This window comes from Odontesthes bonariensis, chromosome 1 (genome assembly GCF_027942865.1).
Source record: "Odontesthes bonariensis isolate fOdoBon6 chromosome 1, fOdoBon6.hap1, whole genome shotgun sequence".
NCBI classification, from domain to species: Eukaryota; Metazoa; Chordata; class Actinopteri; order Atheriniformes; family Atherinopsidae; genus Odontesthes; species Odontesthes bonariensis.
Genome location: NC_134506.1, coordinates 21,060,388 through 21,081,235, shown reverse-complemented (window position 1 = coordinate 21,081,235; position 20,848 = coordinate 21,060,388). Strand labels below are relative to the sequence as shown.

The following is a 20,848-nucleotide window of genomic DNA, read 5'->3' as shown; positions in this document are numbered from 1 at the left end:
ACACACACACACACACACACACACACACACACACACACACACACACACACACACACACACACACACACACACACACACACCAAACCAAAAGCTCTTTTTCAGGCTGCAAAATCTCTTTCTGTAAGTATGGTCTAATCGGCAGCCGAAGTCATTGGCTTAACCTTGCCAACAGAATTATGGAGAAACTCAACATATGCATGAAAAAGACATTTCTACACTCATTATACTTATCTGACTAATAGCAATTCTAAGGTGGGAAAAAAAAGGAAAAACCAGGATATGATCTACAATTCATGGCTCATTCAGTCGTAACACATTGAGAAGAGTGCATTATGACATTATGAAAGAGCCACGACGCAAGCTCATTGTTTTCTCTCATAGTTTGTAGTTTATTCCATTACAGGAGGGGCAGTGAGGGCCAGGGATTAAATACATTCTCGTTGTGGGACAGGATAGGGGAAGCAAACCAGGTAAACATGGACAAGACATAGTTGAATTATTCTTTCCAATATAGACCAATTTATAAATCTGCCAATAGTTTGAATAAATAACTTTTTCTACATATCAGTACTGATATTTTTTTTTTCTTTTTTTAAATACAGTCTTCGTCTTATAATTATATAGTTGTTCTCTACATGACTCTATTGGATTTCATCTTTTTATAGACATCTGCATAAATAATTACACATAAAAGACAGTGCTGTACACATCACGGTGGAAAGAATTGGTGCTTTCTGTTTTGCAGTGTTTAGTGGATGACTGGCTGCAAGCAAAGCAACTGCATGTAGGAAACTGCTGGTCCAGCATCGGTGCATCAAGCGGTACCGGCGGCATGATCCGAGTGGTGTCAGACTGTAAACTGGCTGGACCTGTCGGCCGTGAGTAAGCACAGCAAATCGTATCCCAGTTAGAGAGGTGGTGCAGATTGCTATTGTGACTCCGGGCTTGATGAAGGCGCTGCACCAAAGGTCACTGTGGAAAGGCTGTCATTCTGCAGCATGTCTCACCACGTTGACACATTTGAGAAGAAATTTAAAAAAATAAAAATAAAAACACATTGTCACCATGAATGTCAAAATTCCATTCAGACAGTTTTAAAAAAGAAAAAAAAAATGCTGAAATAGATAACTCCTTACATTTGGGAAAGCCTAAAAAGTTCCCCACACTGTCTTAAAAACTGAGATAAAAATCACTGACATCAAACCAATCTGTTGCAAGAGCAATAAGGATAATAATACCATCAAATATAGCAATAAAAGTGATAACAACATTAACTGTAATAAATAATGCAAATTGTGAGCAGCCTGTTACACCCAAAATGATATGGAAGATTGTATTCCACGTACAGTATTTAGAATTGACATAATGTTCGAGGCCATTTATTCATCGAGCCCAACTTCAAGGATGTCCGAGATGAACCAGATTAAAGGGAAGCAAACACCTTGATGTCCAAAATTACTGAGAGCACCTTCAGAACAAGAGAAATGACATCCTCGGACACCATTAGGAGACACAGTTTAGTCCTGTCCGGTGAGCTGGGTATCTGATTAGCCTTTCATAAGTGAGTGTTGCTGATCATTTCTGGACATATTTAGAGCTTATTTACTGTGGTTCTATACCAGCCATGCTACTTTGAAATGCATAAAGGCATGCACATTCTGACCTGGGTACATTGCTAGGAGCTTTCTAAAGACAAATGTACTCATGTATTCACGAGACTATTAACAAGTCCGTTATTTGCTCAAACCCAACGTGCAGAGGTTTTGTTCTTGAAAGCCACGGCAGTGTTTTAATGTCAGGATGACATCTCTTTTATGGTGTTGCTGTGTAACAGTCTACATGGGAACTGGCAGCATTGCCACAGAAGGAGATAATAAAATGAGCCTGTGTTTAAATAAAGCAATATACATTTACAAAATTACATCTCATAAATACATTTGGCAAGACAAGGTATTCTTTTTCTTTTTTTTTGGCAAAGGGGGTAAACTTAGCACTGTGATGTGTGCAAGAGAAACAAAATGTCAATCTAAGTGGCTTAGTGAAAAGTTATTTTCAAGAAGAAAAAAAAAAAAAAAAGAAAAAAAAGGAAATCTTCATGCATTATAAAGTGTAACCAAAAGACTCAAAACATCCATAGGCATCTGTAATAACAATGTCACAATCACTAATTGTTTAAGACACATGTATTCTCACCAACATGACTCACTCTCTTTCTCAAAGTCAATTCCTTGTAGACCTGAGGAACATTTCTTAATGTGTTCTCACTTCTGTCGAGTAACAAATATGTCCATCTTCATATTCCTGATGTAGAAAAAATAAAATGAAATAAAAGCTTGGCAAGTTTCCAAAGCTGCTGGAGATGCAGGAAGTTGTAACGTACATCGACCCCACAGATGTGCCTATGCTAACCTTTTCTACAGTGTTAGCTTTTGAATCCCTGCTCAGTTAACTATTCTCCCTTTGATTTTGTTAGGTCGGGGACTTGATATAAAGCAGACACATCCCCACGTGGGTGACACAACATTGTTTTGGAATGGCATTGTGAAGCTACAGTTGTTTATATACACCCAAAAGCAGCACAGCCCCCTGGCATGCAGAGAGAGGTATCTTTTTTTTTTTTTCGTCGTTGCAACACTGTGAAAATGCTATAAACAGAGTTCAAAGGGGAAACCTGAAGAATGGATATAGGAATGTGAGTTGGTCCGTTAAGTCCTTTCATCGGTTCTCTGATGAGTGACTGCATTTCACGGCATGCGTGTACTGTGATATGTTTGAACATTTGGATTACTGCACCTCTCAACTTAGACCAAAGGAGCACTGGGACCTTCAGAGTGGACTACACCATTGATGATAGTGTGTTCTCTTCAGGACAGTGGCAAGGACTAGATGTTCGTAAGGAGTGTATTGCAGGAAGGGCACCCTCGCTAGGGGAAAGGTCGTTGAGCTCCTCAGATGATGAGAGAGGGAAGGAGGGTGACAAAGATATGCCTGAGGAGGGGTCAGCGGATTCAGCAAAAGTGCGTGGAGGCTTGGGGACTAGATTAGGCTCCAGTGTTGCTCTGGCCAAAAGTTGTTTATCATCTAACTGCTGTCCATCTCCCAGACACTCGCCCTGACTGAATGAGCCTCGGCCTGACTCCGACTCCCCGTCAGACAACTCCAGGGGCGGAGAGCTGCTGCCGTCCAGTCTGAATAGAGAGTCCAAGTACTGGGCAAACTCCAGTACTGCCTGACTGGGGTTTCCATTGGATAGTTGAGGTGGAGGGGTAGAAGCTGCAGGTGTGGTTTCTGCACCTAACCGTTTCTCTGTTGTCTCCAGCTCCCAGTCCTCCTTTTCTCTATGCGTTGGTCTAGAGCCAATTTGTGGGCTTAGAGCGTTAGGAGTGCTCCCTGGGCTGTAGACACCAGGCATCTGCTGTTCCCCATCTGAGAGTGTTGTTGGGGTGGCATTAGAGTCTGGTTTGAAATTCTGTGCCAAGACACTCTGGTTCAGAAGAGCTGGGGAATGGTGTCCACTGTAGCGAGGCGTGGCAGGTGACAGCCTCATGGGGTAATCTGGAGTGGATCTGGATTCCACTGGGGTAAAAAACGGTCCAACTTCACCCAAGTGCTCTGGTGTTTCCTGGCAGAGGCAGTCTGCAGCCAGTAGTTCAGTGCGAGAGCTAAGAGATGGATTCTCCTCTGGTATGGGGGCATCCAAAGGGAATGATAGGCTACCCAGCATTGGTGAACCCCTCAATGCAGCTGAGGAACGTCGGGAATCCAGACTATAGAGAGACTCTGCGTCCGAGAGGCTCTCCATGACAGCCAGTGGAGCTTTGCGGTCCCTCAGCTCCACTGCCAGACGCTCCCGTGCTCCACGCAGCACGACAGGCACTGGGGGAGGAGGGCACTCAGAGAAACCATCCAGAGATATTTCAGACTGGGCACACGAACTAGATGAGAGGAGAAGATGGGTTGGAGAGTAATGACAGGGAAAGGAGGGGAAAGGGAATCCAAAACAAGGGAGAAAGGTGAAAAATGGGTCAAAAACAACTTACACAGAGTTAAAGAGTGGAAAAAAAAAAAAAAAAACGGGTAGGTGTTAGCACTGAAACTATATCTAGATTCTACAGACTACGTGATCACTCTAGTACATTATGAAGATGGAAGATAGAACAGAGAAAAGGGACTGGGAGACCAGGAGTGCTGATCATTTTGCTAACTTAGGCTTCCTCGTGTTCTCTCTCCTTCTATGACCCAGAAAATGATCCCCCTCCACATCATCATGGAGCTCTTCAAATTGAATCCAATAAATGCACCTAAAGGAGACGAAAAGGCTTCGAAAGGAGCTTGTAAGGAGGAAATTCAGGTGTATCCTTCCTTGCAACTCTTTCTCACCTCTTCACTCGGACTGAGGGAAGCGAGGAGACCTGTGAGCATAATGAGAGACACCTGTAGAGTGTGGCCTAATAGTGTGTGAATGCTCTTGCGTTAGCATCTAATACAGGACAGGTAAAATCATAATTAAACCATTACTACCAGGAGCTCACACTTGATTTGGACAAGGGCTAAACCAGAGAGGGCGAGGTGGAAATTGAATACTACCATACGTTGTAACTGCTCTGTGATTACGACAACGTGCAGGCGTGCATGAGAGAAGGGAGCATATTATGCAAAATTAGTACTAGCATGCTTTCCTTACCGTGACAATGTTTTTTGTCTTTTTTTTTTTTTTTTTTTTTTTTTCAAAACAGAACAGACACAAACAATAGTTTTGAGAAAAACAATAAAGCAGCAGTTAGTAGCAGTACTACATCGTTTAGACCTACATAGTTATATAAGAATTACACCTACAGTTTAGGATGAGGTTTGCATCAACACATACTAGGTTGGAGTGGAAACTGACAATACAGAGGATCCAACAGTATGTTTGAGGCTCAAACACACCCACAGCAGTGCCTGGTGTACTAACCGAACACTACTGTTCCTGCGGTGGTGGGTAGTAGGCGTTGGCTGCTGAGAGGTTGTTGATGCATCCACAAACAATGTCTCTGGGTTCAAGTCCACTTCTGTGGGGCTCACCATGATCTTGGCTGCTGACAGCAATGCAGTTTTTCCTTTATTGTAGTTCTCCAGCACCTGTCCAAAGCACAAAGGTATACACAGGCACATGACTTCAGAGATAAATGTTTTAAAAGTAGCCTGAGGGCAGGGAAGATGTGCGCTGCAGTTGAAAATAACAAATGAACACAAATGTTACTTTTGAAGGTGAAACTAATACAGACTTTGACTGACTTCTCTTTTAGTGTGTGTTTTAAAGGCTTTTCTTGAGAAAACTGGAACAAGAATCAGATGATTTCACTAGATAGTAACACGTGTTTCTTTGAGGGAGCATGAACTATGAAATACAGCAGGTGTAAAAATCCAATCGATGTTTAGTCTACAGACAATCGGTAGTTTGGGAGTGCATCAGCACACCAAGTTTTCATCCTTCAACAGTCGTGTCATTTATCAGATATGACAACAATAAATGCAGGAATCTAAATGTCATACTGTGCATTTGGATCACCCGTACTACGATCATATAACTGTCCAGCGATATTATCCAAGAAACCACAACAAACATACACAACAGCACATATGATTACATCTTTTAACAAAGGGTTAAAAAAGCAGCTTAGTTCAGATAAATGTAAGTGCAATCAGGAGGTGGGTTTATGCCTACTCCAACTGACATGAAACACCCACAACAGAGTAACGATGCCCGAGCGAGAACAACACAAGACCTACATCACCTCCTATTGTAGGATCACCAACACAAGACAATTGCATGCACATGGAAGAACATTCAAGAAAACCCTTGTTCTACAAAAAACAAACTGTGTTTGGTTATGATACAAAGGTGAACAAAGCAAACACGAATGGCAGCACACAAATACGAACATTTGGTCAACTTTAATGACATAAAACACAGCATATTATAGTATAAAAACAGTGAAAATATGAATAGACACACACAAAAAGCATGTGACAATGGAATGGAATATTAAAGCATAGTGCATAAGTGTAACGTAACATACTGAAAATGTAATGGACACAGGTTTTGTGAGTTAAAAAACAAAGAGTTTATTTTTATGTCTAAGTAAATAGATGGATCAAAGATGAAAATGTGTTACTTGGTAGTGTGAGACCAATGACACTTGAGGAAATGAATGCTGAAAGTGAAAAATTACAGCATCAACATCTGGTACCAACAACATCAAATGCAACTGAGGGCACAATAATAAATGATGGCAAAAAAAATATTACAAACACATAATTGCATTCTTGGGTTTTGTATTAAGCAATAATCTACTGCAATCCCAAGAGCCTTAGATTAATTATATACATATAATTAAAGGACATTATGATGTAATATATTTACAGTTTCCAGCCACAACAGTGACAGCCATCCACTAAATCAAGCTGGCAATAAGAGAAATTTGGGCAGCGACTTTACAGTAGATCAGGGAAGGAGAGCAGGGCTGACCACCCCAGATTTACACATTGGTTCCAACTGACAGTTTCTTTAGGGAACAAAACCTGAGAAAAAGTTGAATATGAGCTTGCGAAAGCAAAAACAGGAAAAACGTCCATCGAGAAGAGATGCAGCTGCTTGGGGGAAAAAAAGCCAAGAAGGAAGAAAGAGCAGTTATTGTGCAAGAAATTAGGTTACCGTGGAAACTTTGTGAATACAAAGAAAACTTGCTAGGTTGAGGTACAAGGTTGGAAAGTTCATGCCAAAGCACTCATACAAATACACCATGGCTGAGAAAGAACTGGTAAGAAAAAATAAAAGCTTGATTAAGAAAAGCTGGACAGTGAATGCCATTAAGAAGAGAGAGAACACTACTGGGTGTGGACTCATGCAGGGTTGTTGAAAGCTACTTGAAAAAGATTACATATTGCTCAACCATCATATACACCATTAACCTGTGATGTAATCCAAGAGCTATTTTTCATCAAATTTACCACACGGCCTTGTGGTTTCAAAAGCACATTCAATGCCTGAACTTCATTTTTCATCTCTTCATATACTTTTATTCTAAATTTCCTTACTTTCTACTTTTCCTGAGACACTTAACTGCTTCCATTAGGACATGATGCATCCAGCAAATGGTGTCTGTGTAAGTGGAAAAGGCAATTATGCCATTTGGAACAGGAAGGCAGGACTATTTCCAGTTGAGCTACTTTGCACCATGGGCTTTTATAGTTTCTTTTAATGGAAGAAATGTCAGGGTCTCTGCACCCTCCACTACAATTACTGTTTAAGGCATTCTTTTCAGGTGGTTAACACCAAATAAAGCAAAATGTTTCCACTTTTGAACTTGTTATCTTAGTCAAGCTATTCAGTCACCGTATGTATAGTAACAATTCCATTAACTAATTAGTTTGGTAAGTCTAAGACTAATGAAGACAAAGTCTAATACTGAGTGTGACAAAGTTAATGCAGAAAGACTGTTTGGCACATGTAAACTGCTGACCTCGTGGTCTTGCGATGAGCTATGTGTAGCTATGCTACTATCTTGAGAGGATTTTGTTTTCTGAGTGCAGGCAGACTAATCAGATAAGACTTCAGAACAAGGAGTATCAATAATATCTACACAAGAGTGATAGATGGACAGCTCTGACTTGGCTTGTGATGAAATGTACAAATAATTTTCAGCTGGAGGAGCTTCTGTGTGAGGGCTGGAAGGGATGTTAGAAAGTGAAGGGACAGACACCGAATATGGCAGAGAGGTAGAGGCACAGTCTGATAGAGGAGCAGGTGGAGGAACTGACTCTGCATCTGGAAAAGAGGAATGAGCAACAACAGTCGGAGGGACTGAGACAGCTTCTGTCTCTGTGATGGAAGCAGTGCAAGACTGGTGTGTTTGTGTGACAGTGGAGGAGGAATCATAGGGAGGAGGACTAATATTTAGCTCATTTTCTGAAGTTAAAAACACGGTTGTGCTGCCGGTTGGCTGACTGACTCCCAGTTCCTCTGGTTCCCAAATTTCCTGCTCAGGCAGGGGACAAAATGGTTCCAGTACCTGCAGAAACATCAGAAGCATCATACTACAAACTAAGTACAGCACACAAACACCCTCATACACAAAACTTTTTAACAATAATCAGAGGCATAAGGCTGAACCACAACAACTAAGGACAAGTCAAAATACACAATGTACACAGATAGGAACAAACAGACAATGTTAAGTCTGCAGCCACAATAAGTGCAAACCCCACAGTGGATTCTTCGCATGCAGACATACACATTAATGCCCCCTTATCAACACAGATGTTCAACGACCTAGAAGAACCAGAGAAGACCATGAGCCAACTGTGAGTGAACAGATCCCATGCTTTAAACCAGGAGCAATGTGGAGGAAACAAAAAGGTGCAGTGAGTTGTAGGTTAACCCATTGATGCCGGATGTTGCGTAGCGCAACATTGTGTCTAACGCCGGTTGTTGCGTTGCGCAACATGGTCCCTAACGCCGGTTGTTGCGTAGCGCAACATTGTTCATTTATCATTATTTTCAAGGCGCATGTAATGCACAATGATTGGTATTTGTTTGGAGAGGATGAGGACGAGGACGAGGAATTTGTTGGCTTTCAAATAGACTGGCAGTCCGCTGGATTTCGCCCCCGACGTCAACAAAAGTTTACTCGTACACCGGGGCTGAAGGTGCCAATATCTGAAGATGCAAGTCCTTTAGATGTGTTCTCGCATATTTTCACTGATGAAGTTTGGGATATGTTGGTGACACAGACAAACTTATATGCGGATCAGGCGCGCGGCCACACACCACCCAACTCGAAGTAGAGCCCCGTGTCAAAGCAGGAGATGAAATCTTTCATCGGTCTCTGCCCTTTTGGAATAATCAAACTACCAACTCGCCGGGATTACTGGAGGCAAAGCAAGTGGCTGCTGTATCAGACAAATGTCGCCAGAGTGATGGCACGAGATCGTTTTGACATGATCTGGAGGTAATTATTTATTCTTGCGCTTCATTCTGACGACTTCTCATTCTTCTTTGAGTGGCGTTGCCTTTATGTAAAAAAAAAAAAGAGAGCCCGGTGCGAAATTACTGCATTATGACAACTATGATGTTTTAGAAGTCGTGTCACTGAAGTTTACAGTATAACTGCACAATGCAAGATATATTGCAGTGTTTTTTTTATCATTCATTATTATTGCTGATATTATTATTTTGCAATGACGTCTCTATCATGGCCAGCAATGTTGCTGAAGTGGTGCCTACAACTACTACTACTACTAATAATAATGATGATAATAATAGTAATGATGATTAGTTATAGTATAGTAATAGTAGTATAATAAATAGCAGCATTGGGTATTATCCTGAATCATGTGTGTGTCTGTGTGTGTGTTTGTGTGTGCATTGACTCATCTTTTTCATTTTTTTTTAATGAAAATGTGTTGGTGTTAATGCTGAATGAACATGACGGAATAAAAGCAGATAATTTAACCTTTAAAATGCAACTTATTTCATGTCTTTATGTGTTTCAGAGGCTGAGACTATTGAATTGTTATTAGGTGTTTTCAATTAATTGTTTTTAGTTAAAAAAAAACTTTAGGCATTGGGGACCTTTTCTAAAAACTGGCTTAGGCATTGAGCAGCCTTTTTTGCAGGTGCTTTAGGCGCCAATGGGTTAAAGATGGGCCACATGCATACATTAAACACAGTCAAATTAAATATTTAATTTGTCTCAAAAAGATTTCTAAACTCCAACACTTGGGGGCATACCACTACATTTTAAGAGTAATTCTTTTTTAATGGTTTGCAATAGTAAGACAGCTGAAAATAAGAAATTCAAACAACATTTGTAGCAAAATGAAATGATTTCTAGCAATCATTTAATTGCTTCATTCATGAGATGATGTAAAAGGCAGAAAGATTATAAATACATAATACTTTTAGCCATATTTTATCGATTAGTGTCAGAGTTTTATTCAGCGGTTAAAATCATACGCTCTGTCGGTAAGAACACCTGGAGCACATGAAAGCTAAAAAGAGAAGCATAATGACGAGGATGCAGCCATAAAACAATTTGATACTTTATATGGTTTCAAATATATAAAGTGTGTCAAAACTGATTTTGGAGAGACTTACTGATGATTAAAATGTTGGTAAATTTCCAACTTTTTCAACTATTTCAGTCGAAACTGATCAACTCATCAGCCCGTGCTGTGATAAAACCAAACTTTTTAAAACCTCATTTATACATTTATAAATCTTCAGTTAAACTATACCTTCTATCCAGAAAAATAACTCTCTTATCACTATCACCAACATTCAGTCACAGGACCCCAGCTTTAATTAAGAATGTTTCATGACAATGTGTCATTTCCAAAAAGTGGTTTGCCCCTTTCGTGAAGAATCGCTAAAAAGTATGGATCGAAATTTTTTGAGGGAATTAATACACACTCATCAATCAAATCACCCAGTATTGAAAATTAAGAACAAAATTGAGAAGAAAATTATTTCCAGTTTCAAATACACCCCACAAAAGAAATCTTTCTGCATGCACACAGAGAATAACACAAACCTTGTTTAGTCCTTCCATAACCATATGGGGCATGTGCTCATTCAGCATGGCGGGTGATATGATGACCTCATTGAAGGCCTTGTTGTCGCCCCACAGAGCCGAATAAGTGGGCTCTTCCTGGCCACAGCTACGCAGAGAGAGAGAGAGAGAGAGAGAGAGAGAGAGAGAGAGAGAGAGAGAGAGAGAGAGAGAGAGAGAGAGAGAGAGAGAGAGAGAGAGAGAGAGAGAGAGATCATCTGTCATCTCACTGAAAGATAACGTTAACGCACATTGACTTACTAACAAAACAAAAAAATCTGAGAGAAGCTTAACCCAAGGTTTCATACCACAGCATTTTTATAAATGAGCTTTTGGAGACCATGGGATACTCATGATACTCAAACATGTTACGAATCAATTGTTTACATTGAGACAAGCCTTTTTTGTATTAATGCTTTCAAAATGTTCATGTTTAAATATACAAATAAGCTATTATTTATCAAAATATGCCATAATGTTAATATTTCAGACAGAAACCTGAAACTGGAAAAACTAAGAATAAAATTAAATAACAAGAAAATGTTGCTTACAGTGAATAAAATGAGTAATGAGTAAATTAATAAATTCATTATAATCAAATCAGTATCAAATCAGGCTATGAATACTATATGAATGAACTGTGTGTATATTGATTGATGTGTGCAAATGCTAATTAAGTGGTGAAACATTTAGAGAAAATAACCATAAACACATGGATATGGGTAATTCAATTCCATAAACCCTTATTGGAAACCTAAACAAAAAAAAAAATCTCTGCATTCCTGGATTTCAACATGCAAACGAGGCATCGTCTAAATATGAACTGTTTTGCATAAATGTCTAACAGACAAAGTGTGGGTTAATAAAGAAAATAAAGCTCAAATTCAACAAAACTATGGTTTTGTATGCAGTGTGACAAGCACTTTATGAACAAGTGAAGTAAAAAGAAGAAAATTCATCAGAAAATAAGAGAGGAAGAAGTATAATTATCCATTGCATGACTAATGTGTATTGTAATCTTATCAGAAATAAACACTGCAACTTTGTTATCACAGTGTGGTTAAAAACTGCAGTGGCTGAAAACTTCTGATTAATTCAGACTTGTCGCACTTACTTTTCTAGTGATAAAATGCCTTGAAGAAATCCTAAAGGACTTATTCAACCAGTTACAGTTTGCCGGGACAGACAGGATAAGCAAACATCTTGAACAAACAAAAATAACATGCAAGACGACTTTAGCTCAGTGTTTAACAGGATGCAGTTGCAGATTTTAATCAAGCGATAAGATTCTTATTTTAAGTTGTCTGACCGTATTTTAGTGTTATTCTTAATTTCTAAGTCAGATTCCAGCTCGTAGTGATGAATGGAAATATGTCCGCTGTCACCGCGTCCGTCACCTGCTCTCAAGGCCGTGACATTTCCTTTCCCCTTGCTCATTTTTTCTTTTTAGAGACAGCTGCAGGTTGTCTAAGAACAGCAGCTACCTTGTTAAGTTTTCTGATGATTGTGTCTGTCTCAGGGCCACCACTCTGATCATGGTGGTGCCACACATGACTTTGTCGAATGGTGTGACAGTAACTTCCCAATCAAACTGTTTGCACAATTTTTGACGCGTGACTGAAATGAACTAAGAATACTGACAGAGTTGTCACATGCTGAAGTAAACTAAATTCATTTGGTGTCTGTGAGCACAGTTCATGGAACTTTTTTTATGTAACCTTACTTTTTCCCTCTACTACTGGTTCATTGGGTTGTCTGTGAAAGGCGAAAAGTGTTTAAATAAAGTGTCAGGACTTGTTCTAAGATTATTGGACTCTAACAAAATGATGTTGTTCTCTTTGGAAGAAATAAGGGATCCAGAAAGTGGAAGTAATAATACGCTTACCATGTTCTTTCTAATGGATCTAACGCCCTCAGGCCGGCGATACTCTGTCCGACACAGAGAACTAAACACTGGGCAAACCCCTTCATTCCTTCTGCAATTGGGCCTCTAAATAGTCTGAATATGTAACATCTGTCTTTAGCATCTTGTTGATCTGTGCGTTACAATTGGCAAATTATTGTATTGTTTGTATACTTTAATACTCGATTCTAATTATTTATATTTGTCTTTCTATATGGACGGGTTAGATTGTAGAAGTGAACTGACTTCCCTCTGGGGTAACAAATGTATCTGAATCTGAATCCGAACTCATGTGAGATGCATCAGTTTAACAGCATTACGTCACAGAACAAGAATGACAATTTTGGTATCTCCAAAATGTTGATTTACCCTTTTTGAACATTCTCCAACTGCACAAAAACAGCAGCAATTTGGTACGACTAGTATGAAATAGTTTAAAACTAAAACATTAAAGCTAAATATTATCATATTGAATGACATTATCAGACATCAGAGAATACAGACAGAAGTTGAGTCCTGCGTGACACTGTAAATTCACCTAGTAGATAGCATGCACTTTAACATAGTTTTCCACTTCTTTTATGTCACAGATCTGAAACAGTTATAAAAGTGGCTTTATGGTAACATTTTCCATGCATCAGTCAGTACAAAGCACTTGTGAGCTGGATATCTTGTTCAAAGAGAAGCCTTAAGAGCCAAAACCAATAAACTTAATGCTAATCTTATTTCTGGAGTCTTCAGGGAATATACAGTAAAACAGTGACAGAAACAAAAACACTATTAGAATCAAACATTAAAATCTAACCACAGATTTCTCACCATGTCTCTGGCGGATGGTTGTGCACCACGTGGATGATCCTGCCAGGAGGGTAAAGGGGGGTGGAGGCTGACAGGGCAATGCTGAGGTCACTGGGGTGTAGCCACAGGCGACTGCTGGGGGGTGCTGTTGGCTGAGACTGAGGATCATCATCCTCCACTGGAAGCTCGGATTTGGGGATGCATTTGGTGCCTCCCGCAATGATCCTCCACTGTTTCCAAGTCAAAAAGATATATATATATATATATATATGTATATTTCTGATAGCTTATGCATATTGTATCTTGTCTGCAACATAAAGGGGCCATCTAATTTAACTAAAAGCCTTATTACAAGAAAGTAATGGTCAACACTTGTTGTTAAATGTGCTGATGAACAAAATGAGTAGACTAATCATGTATGCTTTCATAATACAGGTCAGTTTGACTGTTATCTTGTATAGAACCAACAGTTTAAATCACCTTTGGCTTGTTACTTTTCTGTAAGACTTCCAGAAGGTGTCGTCGGAAACCCTCCAATTGTGACAGGCCCAGCCTATGAGAGACCAGAGGCTATTCTGGTGATATTGCAGAAAAGCGAAATTACAGTGTACTAGATATGGTAAAAGAGATACCTTGGAACCAGGTCTTTTCCTAACACCACAGATGAGACAAACTCCTTTGAGTACTCCATGGCATCCTCGCTGGGTATATAAAAGACAAAAACATGTTAAATAATGGTACATTAAGAGTTTAAAACTGAAGTCTGAGAGAAAAGCATATTCTCTGCAAAACCAGATTTCAACTAAACAATTATTCCAATCCACAGTGCTTACAAGCGTCAAGCAGTGAAAGTAAATAATGGTGTAGACTGATTTTCTTTCTACATTAAGATTCAGGGATAAATTAATCTGAGCACAAAGGCTCATAAATCTGAGAGTATTCAGTCTGGTAGATACAGTTCTGGATTATTATAGACAGAACTGAGAAACTTATCAAATGAAACTGGAAACTATTGTACAAAAAAAAGTGAACCTAGAAGATGTAGATGTGCCCTTCCTTTTGTTTATAAGTCATTCATTCAAAAGCAATGATCATATCTTTGTCAGAGTTAAGTTGATGCTTTTAAATTTGTTAAACGAACAAAACCAAACCAAACCATGTTGGTCACAACATCACGTTAAATTGTGACAGATAACAGGTCTATTGAGAAAACTGTGTGACGAGGGTGTATAACCTGTGACAGCAGACTGGTTTGAAATGGTCAAATTATTTAAAACAAGGCATAAACAAAAAGATGGCATTTCTGTGTCAAATAGGAGTCCTTTAACATGTATTCATACAGAAAGAATGATCAAATGTTTTTAAGTTTTACAGTCTCCTTTGGTGTATAACACACAGTGACGACTCACCTGAGAAGTCCACCAGGTGGAGAGTAAGAGTAGCAGTGAAGTGTAGGGTACTGAGGTCTGAGCAGGAAGGACAGAATAGCAGCAGTTCCCGCACCAAGAGAATGCCCAACTATCACCAGCCCATAGTGCATGGTGCCCTTGCTCTGTGTGACAGACAGCCAGGGTCATTACACTCAAAACAGCACAGATTTGCTACCACTATGATGTAGAGGAAGTCACATTAACAACTCACTTCAACACCACACATCTACTTTAGCTGTGAATAAAGAACTAAGGGGATGTCAGTACAAATTCAGAGCACAAATTCAAAAACAGGATCATTATTGAGCCATTCTTTACTCTGTATACTGAGTCATTTACCAAGTCTCTTCCAAAAGCTTGTGACAAGATCATTTCCTGCTCCAGTTTCTTCTTAATGTATTCTGCTGAGTAAACCATTCCCTGGAGACAAAGAGAAAGGGATTCAGAGGAGACAGGGCAGTGAGACAGAAAGAGATGTGAATAGGAAATCTGTGACATTAATCTTTTATTAAAATATCCATAACAATTATTCCACCGCTAACAGCTAAAATGACCTATGCTTAATAGGGGAAACTTAAAAAGAATGAAAATCTTGACTGTGAGACTCTTCAGCATAGAGTGTGTAATGTAGGCGAGTCGTTTAGTTTCTGACCTTGTGGCCAAGCCAGGTCCCGTGCTGCTCCTCTACTGGCAAACGCTCAGAGTCCCCTGTAAGATCAGTCAAGGCGTCCTGATACACACAAGGCAAATGAAAAATCCCATAAAGACGGCATAAAGCAAGGAACAACAGCAATCAAAAAGAACATCTCATTAATAAAAGGTGCCGAAAGCAAGTGAAGGAATAAAAAAATAACATTAATAATCTCCACTGTAAATTTGTTTATTCGTTATGTAACAGTTCTTGAATATACCAGGAGAAAAAGGCTAGAAACATCCTATTAGTAGTGTAGTGATCACACTACTCACCTGAGAAGTGAGGAATGTGACAATACCTCATTTTTGTAGCAATGAAGCTACAATTAAAGCCAGGACTCCTTAGATTTACATATTAGCATGTCGCAAATGCTCCTTTAATCTTTATACTGCATTTGTAAAGTCCCACTTACAAGTTATTTTCCTCCTAAAAGACCACCTGCCTCCGTTATACAGTCAAACCATGAGAATTCTCTTAATTGTTGGTTCAGTTTAAGGTCAAAACACAACAGGAATCTTCTAAACTGCTTACATAAAAACAATTTTGAAAAAAAGAGCACAGGGCATTTCTCCGAGAGTGGACAGTCACGCTCTTACTCTTTACGTGAGAGGTGTAGGAGTTTGAGAACACGGCTCTGAACCATGAAAACTTCACCTGCTTTGGAGGTGTTAGTATTGTGAGGCACTGAGGAGAGTGAGGTCAGCTAATATTTTGTAGATGTGAATCGATATTATCATTTAAAAAGACAGAAACATGCATATCACCTTTGGTGAAAGGGTTCCTCTGATACTGATGACAACTTTCTTCTTTGCATGGTCCACGGCCACAAAGAATGGAGTTTCATAAACCTGTGTGAAAGATGCAGATCAAAACAGAGCAGACGGTAAAAACTGGATAGTAAGAAGCACAACCATGTGAGTCTAAAATAAGGACCAGGCTAATGCTTGGGATGACATCCTGCTTTAAAAAGACAATTAATAAAAAAAACAATTCCTCCCCTTACTGTGTCTCTGCCATCCTCACACTGAACAAAACAAAAAGTACAACAGTCCTGCATTGAGCACCACGTGTCAAAGAGGCTTAACTTGAAGCTGAGCAACTCTTCGTCTTTGTCACCAAGCCTTTCTCATCTTGGCACCATGCATGGTCATACATCAGTGGATTTACAGCTGGAAACTAACTGGTAGGCTAAGAAGCACTCTGCTTTGCAAATTAGTGGCACAAGTACAAGTTTGAGTGCTACAAAAATCATTATAAAAATAACATTGCTATGTAATGAGGAAACTATTTTAATAACTCTTACAGATTGACTCAATATATAAAAAGAACTGGCCTACAATATCTCTTTCTCTTGCTATACATGCAATAGTAAAGAGAGTTAAAAGTCTTTGGACTTTTAAGGTCAGTATATCAGACATCCTACGAGAGAGAACTTGGACAAAGCAGTATATATATATATATATATATATACACATATATTTCACAACTTTGTCAACTATACTAGAAAAGTTGTTGTAAATAATCCTATAGCATCTTTATTTGACGACTTGGGGCAGTTTGTTTTTGGTGTGGTCCTGACAATAATACCAGTTGGTCATTTTTATGCAGCAGCTTTAACATTCAGGAGCTTTGTGAGGCAAGTTTGCCCTTTTGCAAACATGCCAGTCACCCTCTCCACAAGGAGGGAATAGCCCCCAAATAATCAGATGAAATTAAGTGTGAAGAATGTATTAATTACCTTGTCATCGTGACAAAGTAATTTATAGTACAACATGAACATGACACTTGACTTACTGCCAAGGATGTGGACACAGCTTTCACTCAGATCCCCACAGCGCCGAAATTACAACGCTGAGTGTTACCAAAAGCAGATACAAATGAAGGCAAAAACTAGAATATTAGGTCATTTACCGATAAGGTTAGCACATTGTTTCAAATGATGTTTGTTTGAGAAGGGTTTTGTCTGTTTTACAAGCTTGTATTACACCATAACTCAACTCTAGAGGGTTTTATGTGAACAAAAAAAAAAAAAAACTTTAAAAAAATAATTGCCTGATACTGTGAAACTCCCATCCTGTTTAAATGAGGAAGTCAAGCCCAAACACCTCTGCCACCTTGTTAGCCGGTTGTTGGATTACTCACAGCGTCGTGGCAGGATGTGTAGACAATGTGAACCTGCTTGAGATCCCTGTCAAGGAAGTGCCTGCGTATGGCAAGGACATTGCAGCCGCAACAATTGTCCTCCTCCACTGTCACCGACTGAGATAACCGAGAGCCAGACACTGATGTGCAGCTGCATACAGAGAGAAAGACAGGAAAACAAGAGGAAAACGATAGGAGACAAAAAAAAAAACAATAAAAACAATCAGGGCTAGATCTCTTTTTGTAAACTGTAGATGAAATCGACAACAGAAATACTGTAACATCTGGTCAAATTACAGAGATATAATTAGCGTCTCAGTGCAGGACATCTGGCCAAGAGAATATGATAAATTCGACACTGCTTGTGTCAGTAGAGGGGTTGTAAATAGAGTGGTATTGTCTCAGTGGATGAAAACTTGGCAAGCGTTGGCGCATGTGAAATTTGATCTGCACTGAAGAGGCTCAAGAGACACTCAAACCAAATAGATAAAACTGTGCGGGTGTATGTTTGAGTACTTACGGGCAGGAGCTGGCGAGGCGGCACAGCCCACAGGCAGGCTTCCTCATCAGGTACATGGGCCAGCCATACGCAGCCAGGGCAAAGAGCATATAATAACACACATCTTTGTACATGTTCATCTCCACCTGGGAGAGGGAAAAACAGATAGATGGACACTGCATGAGAATGACCTTAACAAAAGTAAAACACGTAGAAAAATATCTCGATATTATTTCAGTTAAACACGTCATCCACGCTACACTGTGTGATCCAATAATTCATGAATTACCTCCATTTGAACCCTTTCAACTTTCACATTAGACCACAGTCCACATGGTTTAGTGCAACACAAGTTTGTCTTTGTCAGTTTATCACACAGAAGAAACTCACCGAGTTTTTTAGGTCCAGGTATCTAGTATTACGAGTGACAGGCATTCCTGACAAGAATGCTAAAATGTCATTGTTTGCCTGTCAAAGAAATAGCAGAATTATTTACGTTCATATTCATTTTTAATACATTCAACTTTTTTTCTCTTTTTTTGTTGTTGCAGAAAATGATACCTGGTCCAGGATAGAAGATCTCTTAGACCTCTGTCTCTGGCGGAGGAGTACCAGGCCAGCAATGATATCACTAGGCACAATATCCAGGTCTCTGAAGAACTCTGCGAAAAGGCTGGCCACTTCTGAATAAGCATCCTGGACATGAAGGCAGCAGATATTGAGACAAGGTGGGAAAAATTTTTAGAGAGCAGCAAAAGACTCATGCTATTATCCAGTAACATTTAAACTGTGTATTACTGGACTCGGGCGACAACACTAGCTGGACATAAGGTGTAAAAACTGACTCATCTTAACCAGTCACAACATCCCAGTAGAAAGAATGCCTGGGAGGCGGGACTTGCAGAAAGAACAGGAAAATGTTGCTGGCCTTGCTTGGCCTGCTGCCACAAGTTGGTTGGATAGATATTTCTTTCCATTCCTAATGAATTGCTGGAGACTCGTAGACAACCAGTAACAACCTTTGCTTAAAAAGGTGATACTTAAGTATCAGAAGAATCTAAACAAATTCATGCCACACCAAAACATACCCCTGTGCATGGGGAACATTGGTACACTAGAACTGTACTCACTGAAACACTGTGTTGTGATCAGATATTAGCAATAATTTATTAACAGAACATGGTGGATTGTTGAATAAAAGATGATTATAATCTTTGTGGATTTTAATCTTTAAACTTTCATGACTTCAACATTGTAGCGTAGTGAATCTAAATGACAAAAGAAAAAGTCTAAATCAGCTCAATGATTTTGCAGACAGTTTGCAAAGTGATTCAGGCTGAAATGGATCAGTTATTCCATTCATATTTAATATCCACTGCCTAATGACATGGATAAGCAGCAGAGCAAAAGGCTGCTGTTGCCAGTTAGGGCTGATTTTAGTGACTGGTTCAGCAGATGAACATATTTCGGCTTCAGGATTGAAGCCAAAATACTTGCCCTTTTCTTTGACCATAAAGAGGAAATGGGTTCAATAAGCATATGAAGTGACTCACTGATTGTGTATCCTGGGCTCTTGTGCAGCACATGAAGAACTTTAGCCTCCTGCTCCAGCTGCTGGCCTGGCCTTCCTCTAGTCTGTGTCTGATAGCGAGAAAGAGGGAAAAGAACCCGTGTGAATAATGGTCAAGATGTGCCTAAGTCATGTGTCAAGATAAAACAAAAGCCAGAGAGCAGGAATGTTAGGCCTGTTAATACCTGAGCGTGTATGTAGTGAGATTGCGCTGACGCCGACGGGTTGCTTTCAGTTTGACAAAAGTTCGTCCCGTAGGATCAAAAGTGCACATGAGGGTAATGCAAACGCTGAATATCACTAGCCAGTTGCATGCAACGATTCCTGCAAACATTGTTAAAAACATAGTTATTTACACCATAGCATAAAATACTCTTTATTTCTTTCTTTTCTCCTTTACATCCTATTTCACTCACCTAAAGCCAGGTTCTTGGCTGTGACATCAGAGCAAGGCTGATAATACTGAACAAGCCAGGCAATTCCTACAACAGCATATACTAGCTCAACCAACAGAATAGCTGGGGAGAGAGAAGAATACTGATCAATATCTGCACAATCAATACAAACAATGTTCAGACCTTCATTTGAAACCTGAACTAATCCTCAAGACAGCTACCTTCAATCTTAACAAGCATCAACACTGTTAAAAAAAGACCCTCAGAGTAGACCCACGGTGTCTTACCGAGCCGGATATAGATGACATACTGCACAGCTTCCCTGGGCTGCGTGTACAAAATGCTGCCCCTCATGCTCAGCCACATGATGGCGCTTTCACATATGAGGCAGCTGACCAGGATGCCCAAGTACCCTCGGCCATGGTCCACCAGTGTTTCAGAGCATGACAGGTCTGAGCCGTAATGGAGGCCAAACAGAACCACGGACAGAACCACCAACCTGTGTATGTGAATGTGATGGAGAAGGAAGCAGTGAGTCATATGATTAAATATATATTTCTACGAGAGTCCCTATGTATATTATATATATTTTTTTATATAATATATATAGTGGGGAAAAAAAATAAAAAAAAATCAATACACCCATAGAAACTCTGACTCACCAGATGCAGTGCAATAAAAAAAGGAAGAGGGCGGGCAGCACCAGGTCATCACTGCCAACTGACCAGCGCCGCCGAAACATCACCATTCCAGGCATCACTGCCCTGTGGAAAAACAGAAGGCAGGGACACATGACATCATTTGAAATCTTGCCTCTTTGTC

General features: G+C 39.7%; 1 protein-coding gene across 3 annotated transcripts in view; it reads right to left on the bottom strand.

The window, feature by feature from the left end:
* Positions 1-373: 373 nt before the first annotated feature.
* The window catches only part of dagla (diacylglycerol lipase, alpha), a 38,311-nt gene continuing 17,836 nt past the window's right edge, over positions 374-20,848 (bottom strand). For 2 of the 3 annotated variants that reach the window (XM_075459301.1, XM_075459373.1), the window contains 20 exons: positions 20,689-20,790; positions 20,314-20,525; positions 20,048-20,149; positions 19,817-19,955; positions 19,615-19,702; positions 18,623-18,757; positions 18,452-18,529; positions 18,083-18,207; positions 17,563-17,713; positions 16,185-16,268; positions 15,379-15,456; positions 15,066-15,146; positions 14,706-14,848; positions 13,929-13,997; positions 13,777-13,849; positions 13,318-13,526; positions 10,578-10,704; positions 4,955-5,121; positions 4,685-4,702; positions 374-3,935 (listed from right to left, as the gene is read on the bottom strand). In XM_075459301.1, coding sequence (XP_075315416.1) covers positions 2,837-3,935; positions 4,685-4,702; positions 4,955-5,121; positions 10,578-10,704; positions 13,318-13,526; positions 13,777-13,849; positions 13,929-13,997; positions 14,706-14,848; positions 15,066-15,146; positions 15,379-15,456; positions 16,185-16,268; positions 17,563-17,713; positions 18,083-18,207; positions 18,452-18,529; positions 18,623-18,757; positions 19,615-19,702; positions 19,817-19,955; positions 20,048-20,149; positions 20,314-20,525; positions 20,689-20,783 — 3,273 coding nt within the window. In that variant the 5' untranslated portion in view covers positions 20,784-20,790 and the 3' untranslated portion in view covers positions 374-2,836. The remainder of the gene's footprint in view (positions 3,936-4,684; positions 4,703-4,954; positions 5,122-10,577; positions 10,705-13,317; positions 13,527-13,776; positions 13,850-13,928; positions 13,998-14,705; positions 14,849-15,065; positions 15,147-15,378; positions 15,457-16,184; positions 16,269-17,562; positions 17,714-18,082; positions 18,208-18,451; positions 18,530-18,622; positions 18,758-19,614; positions 19,703-19,816; positions 19,956-20,047; positions 20,150-20,313; positions 20,526-20,688; positions 20,791-20,848) is intronic. The other variant, XM_075459445.1, reaches the window with a different exon arrangement.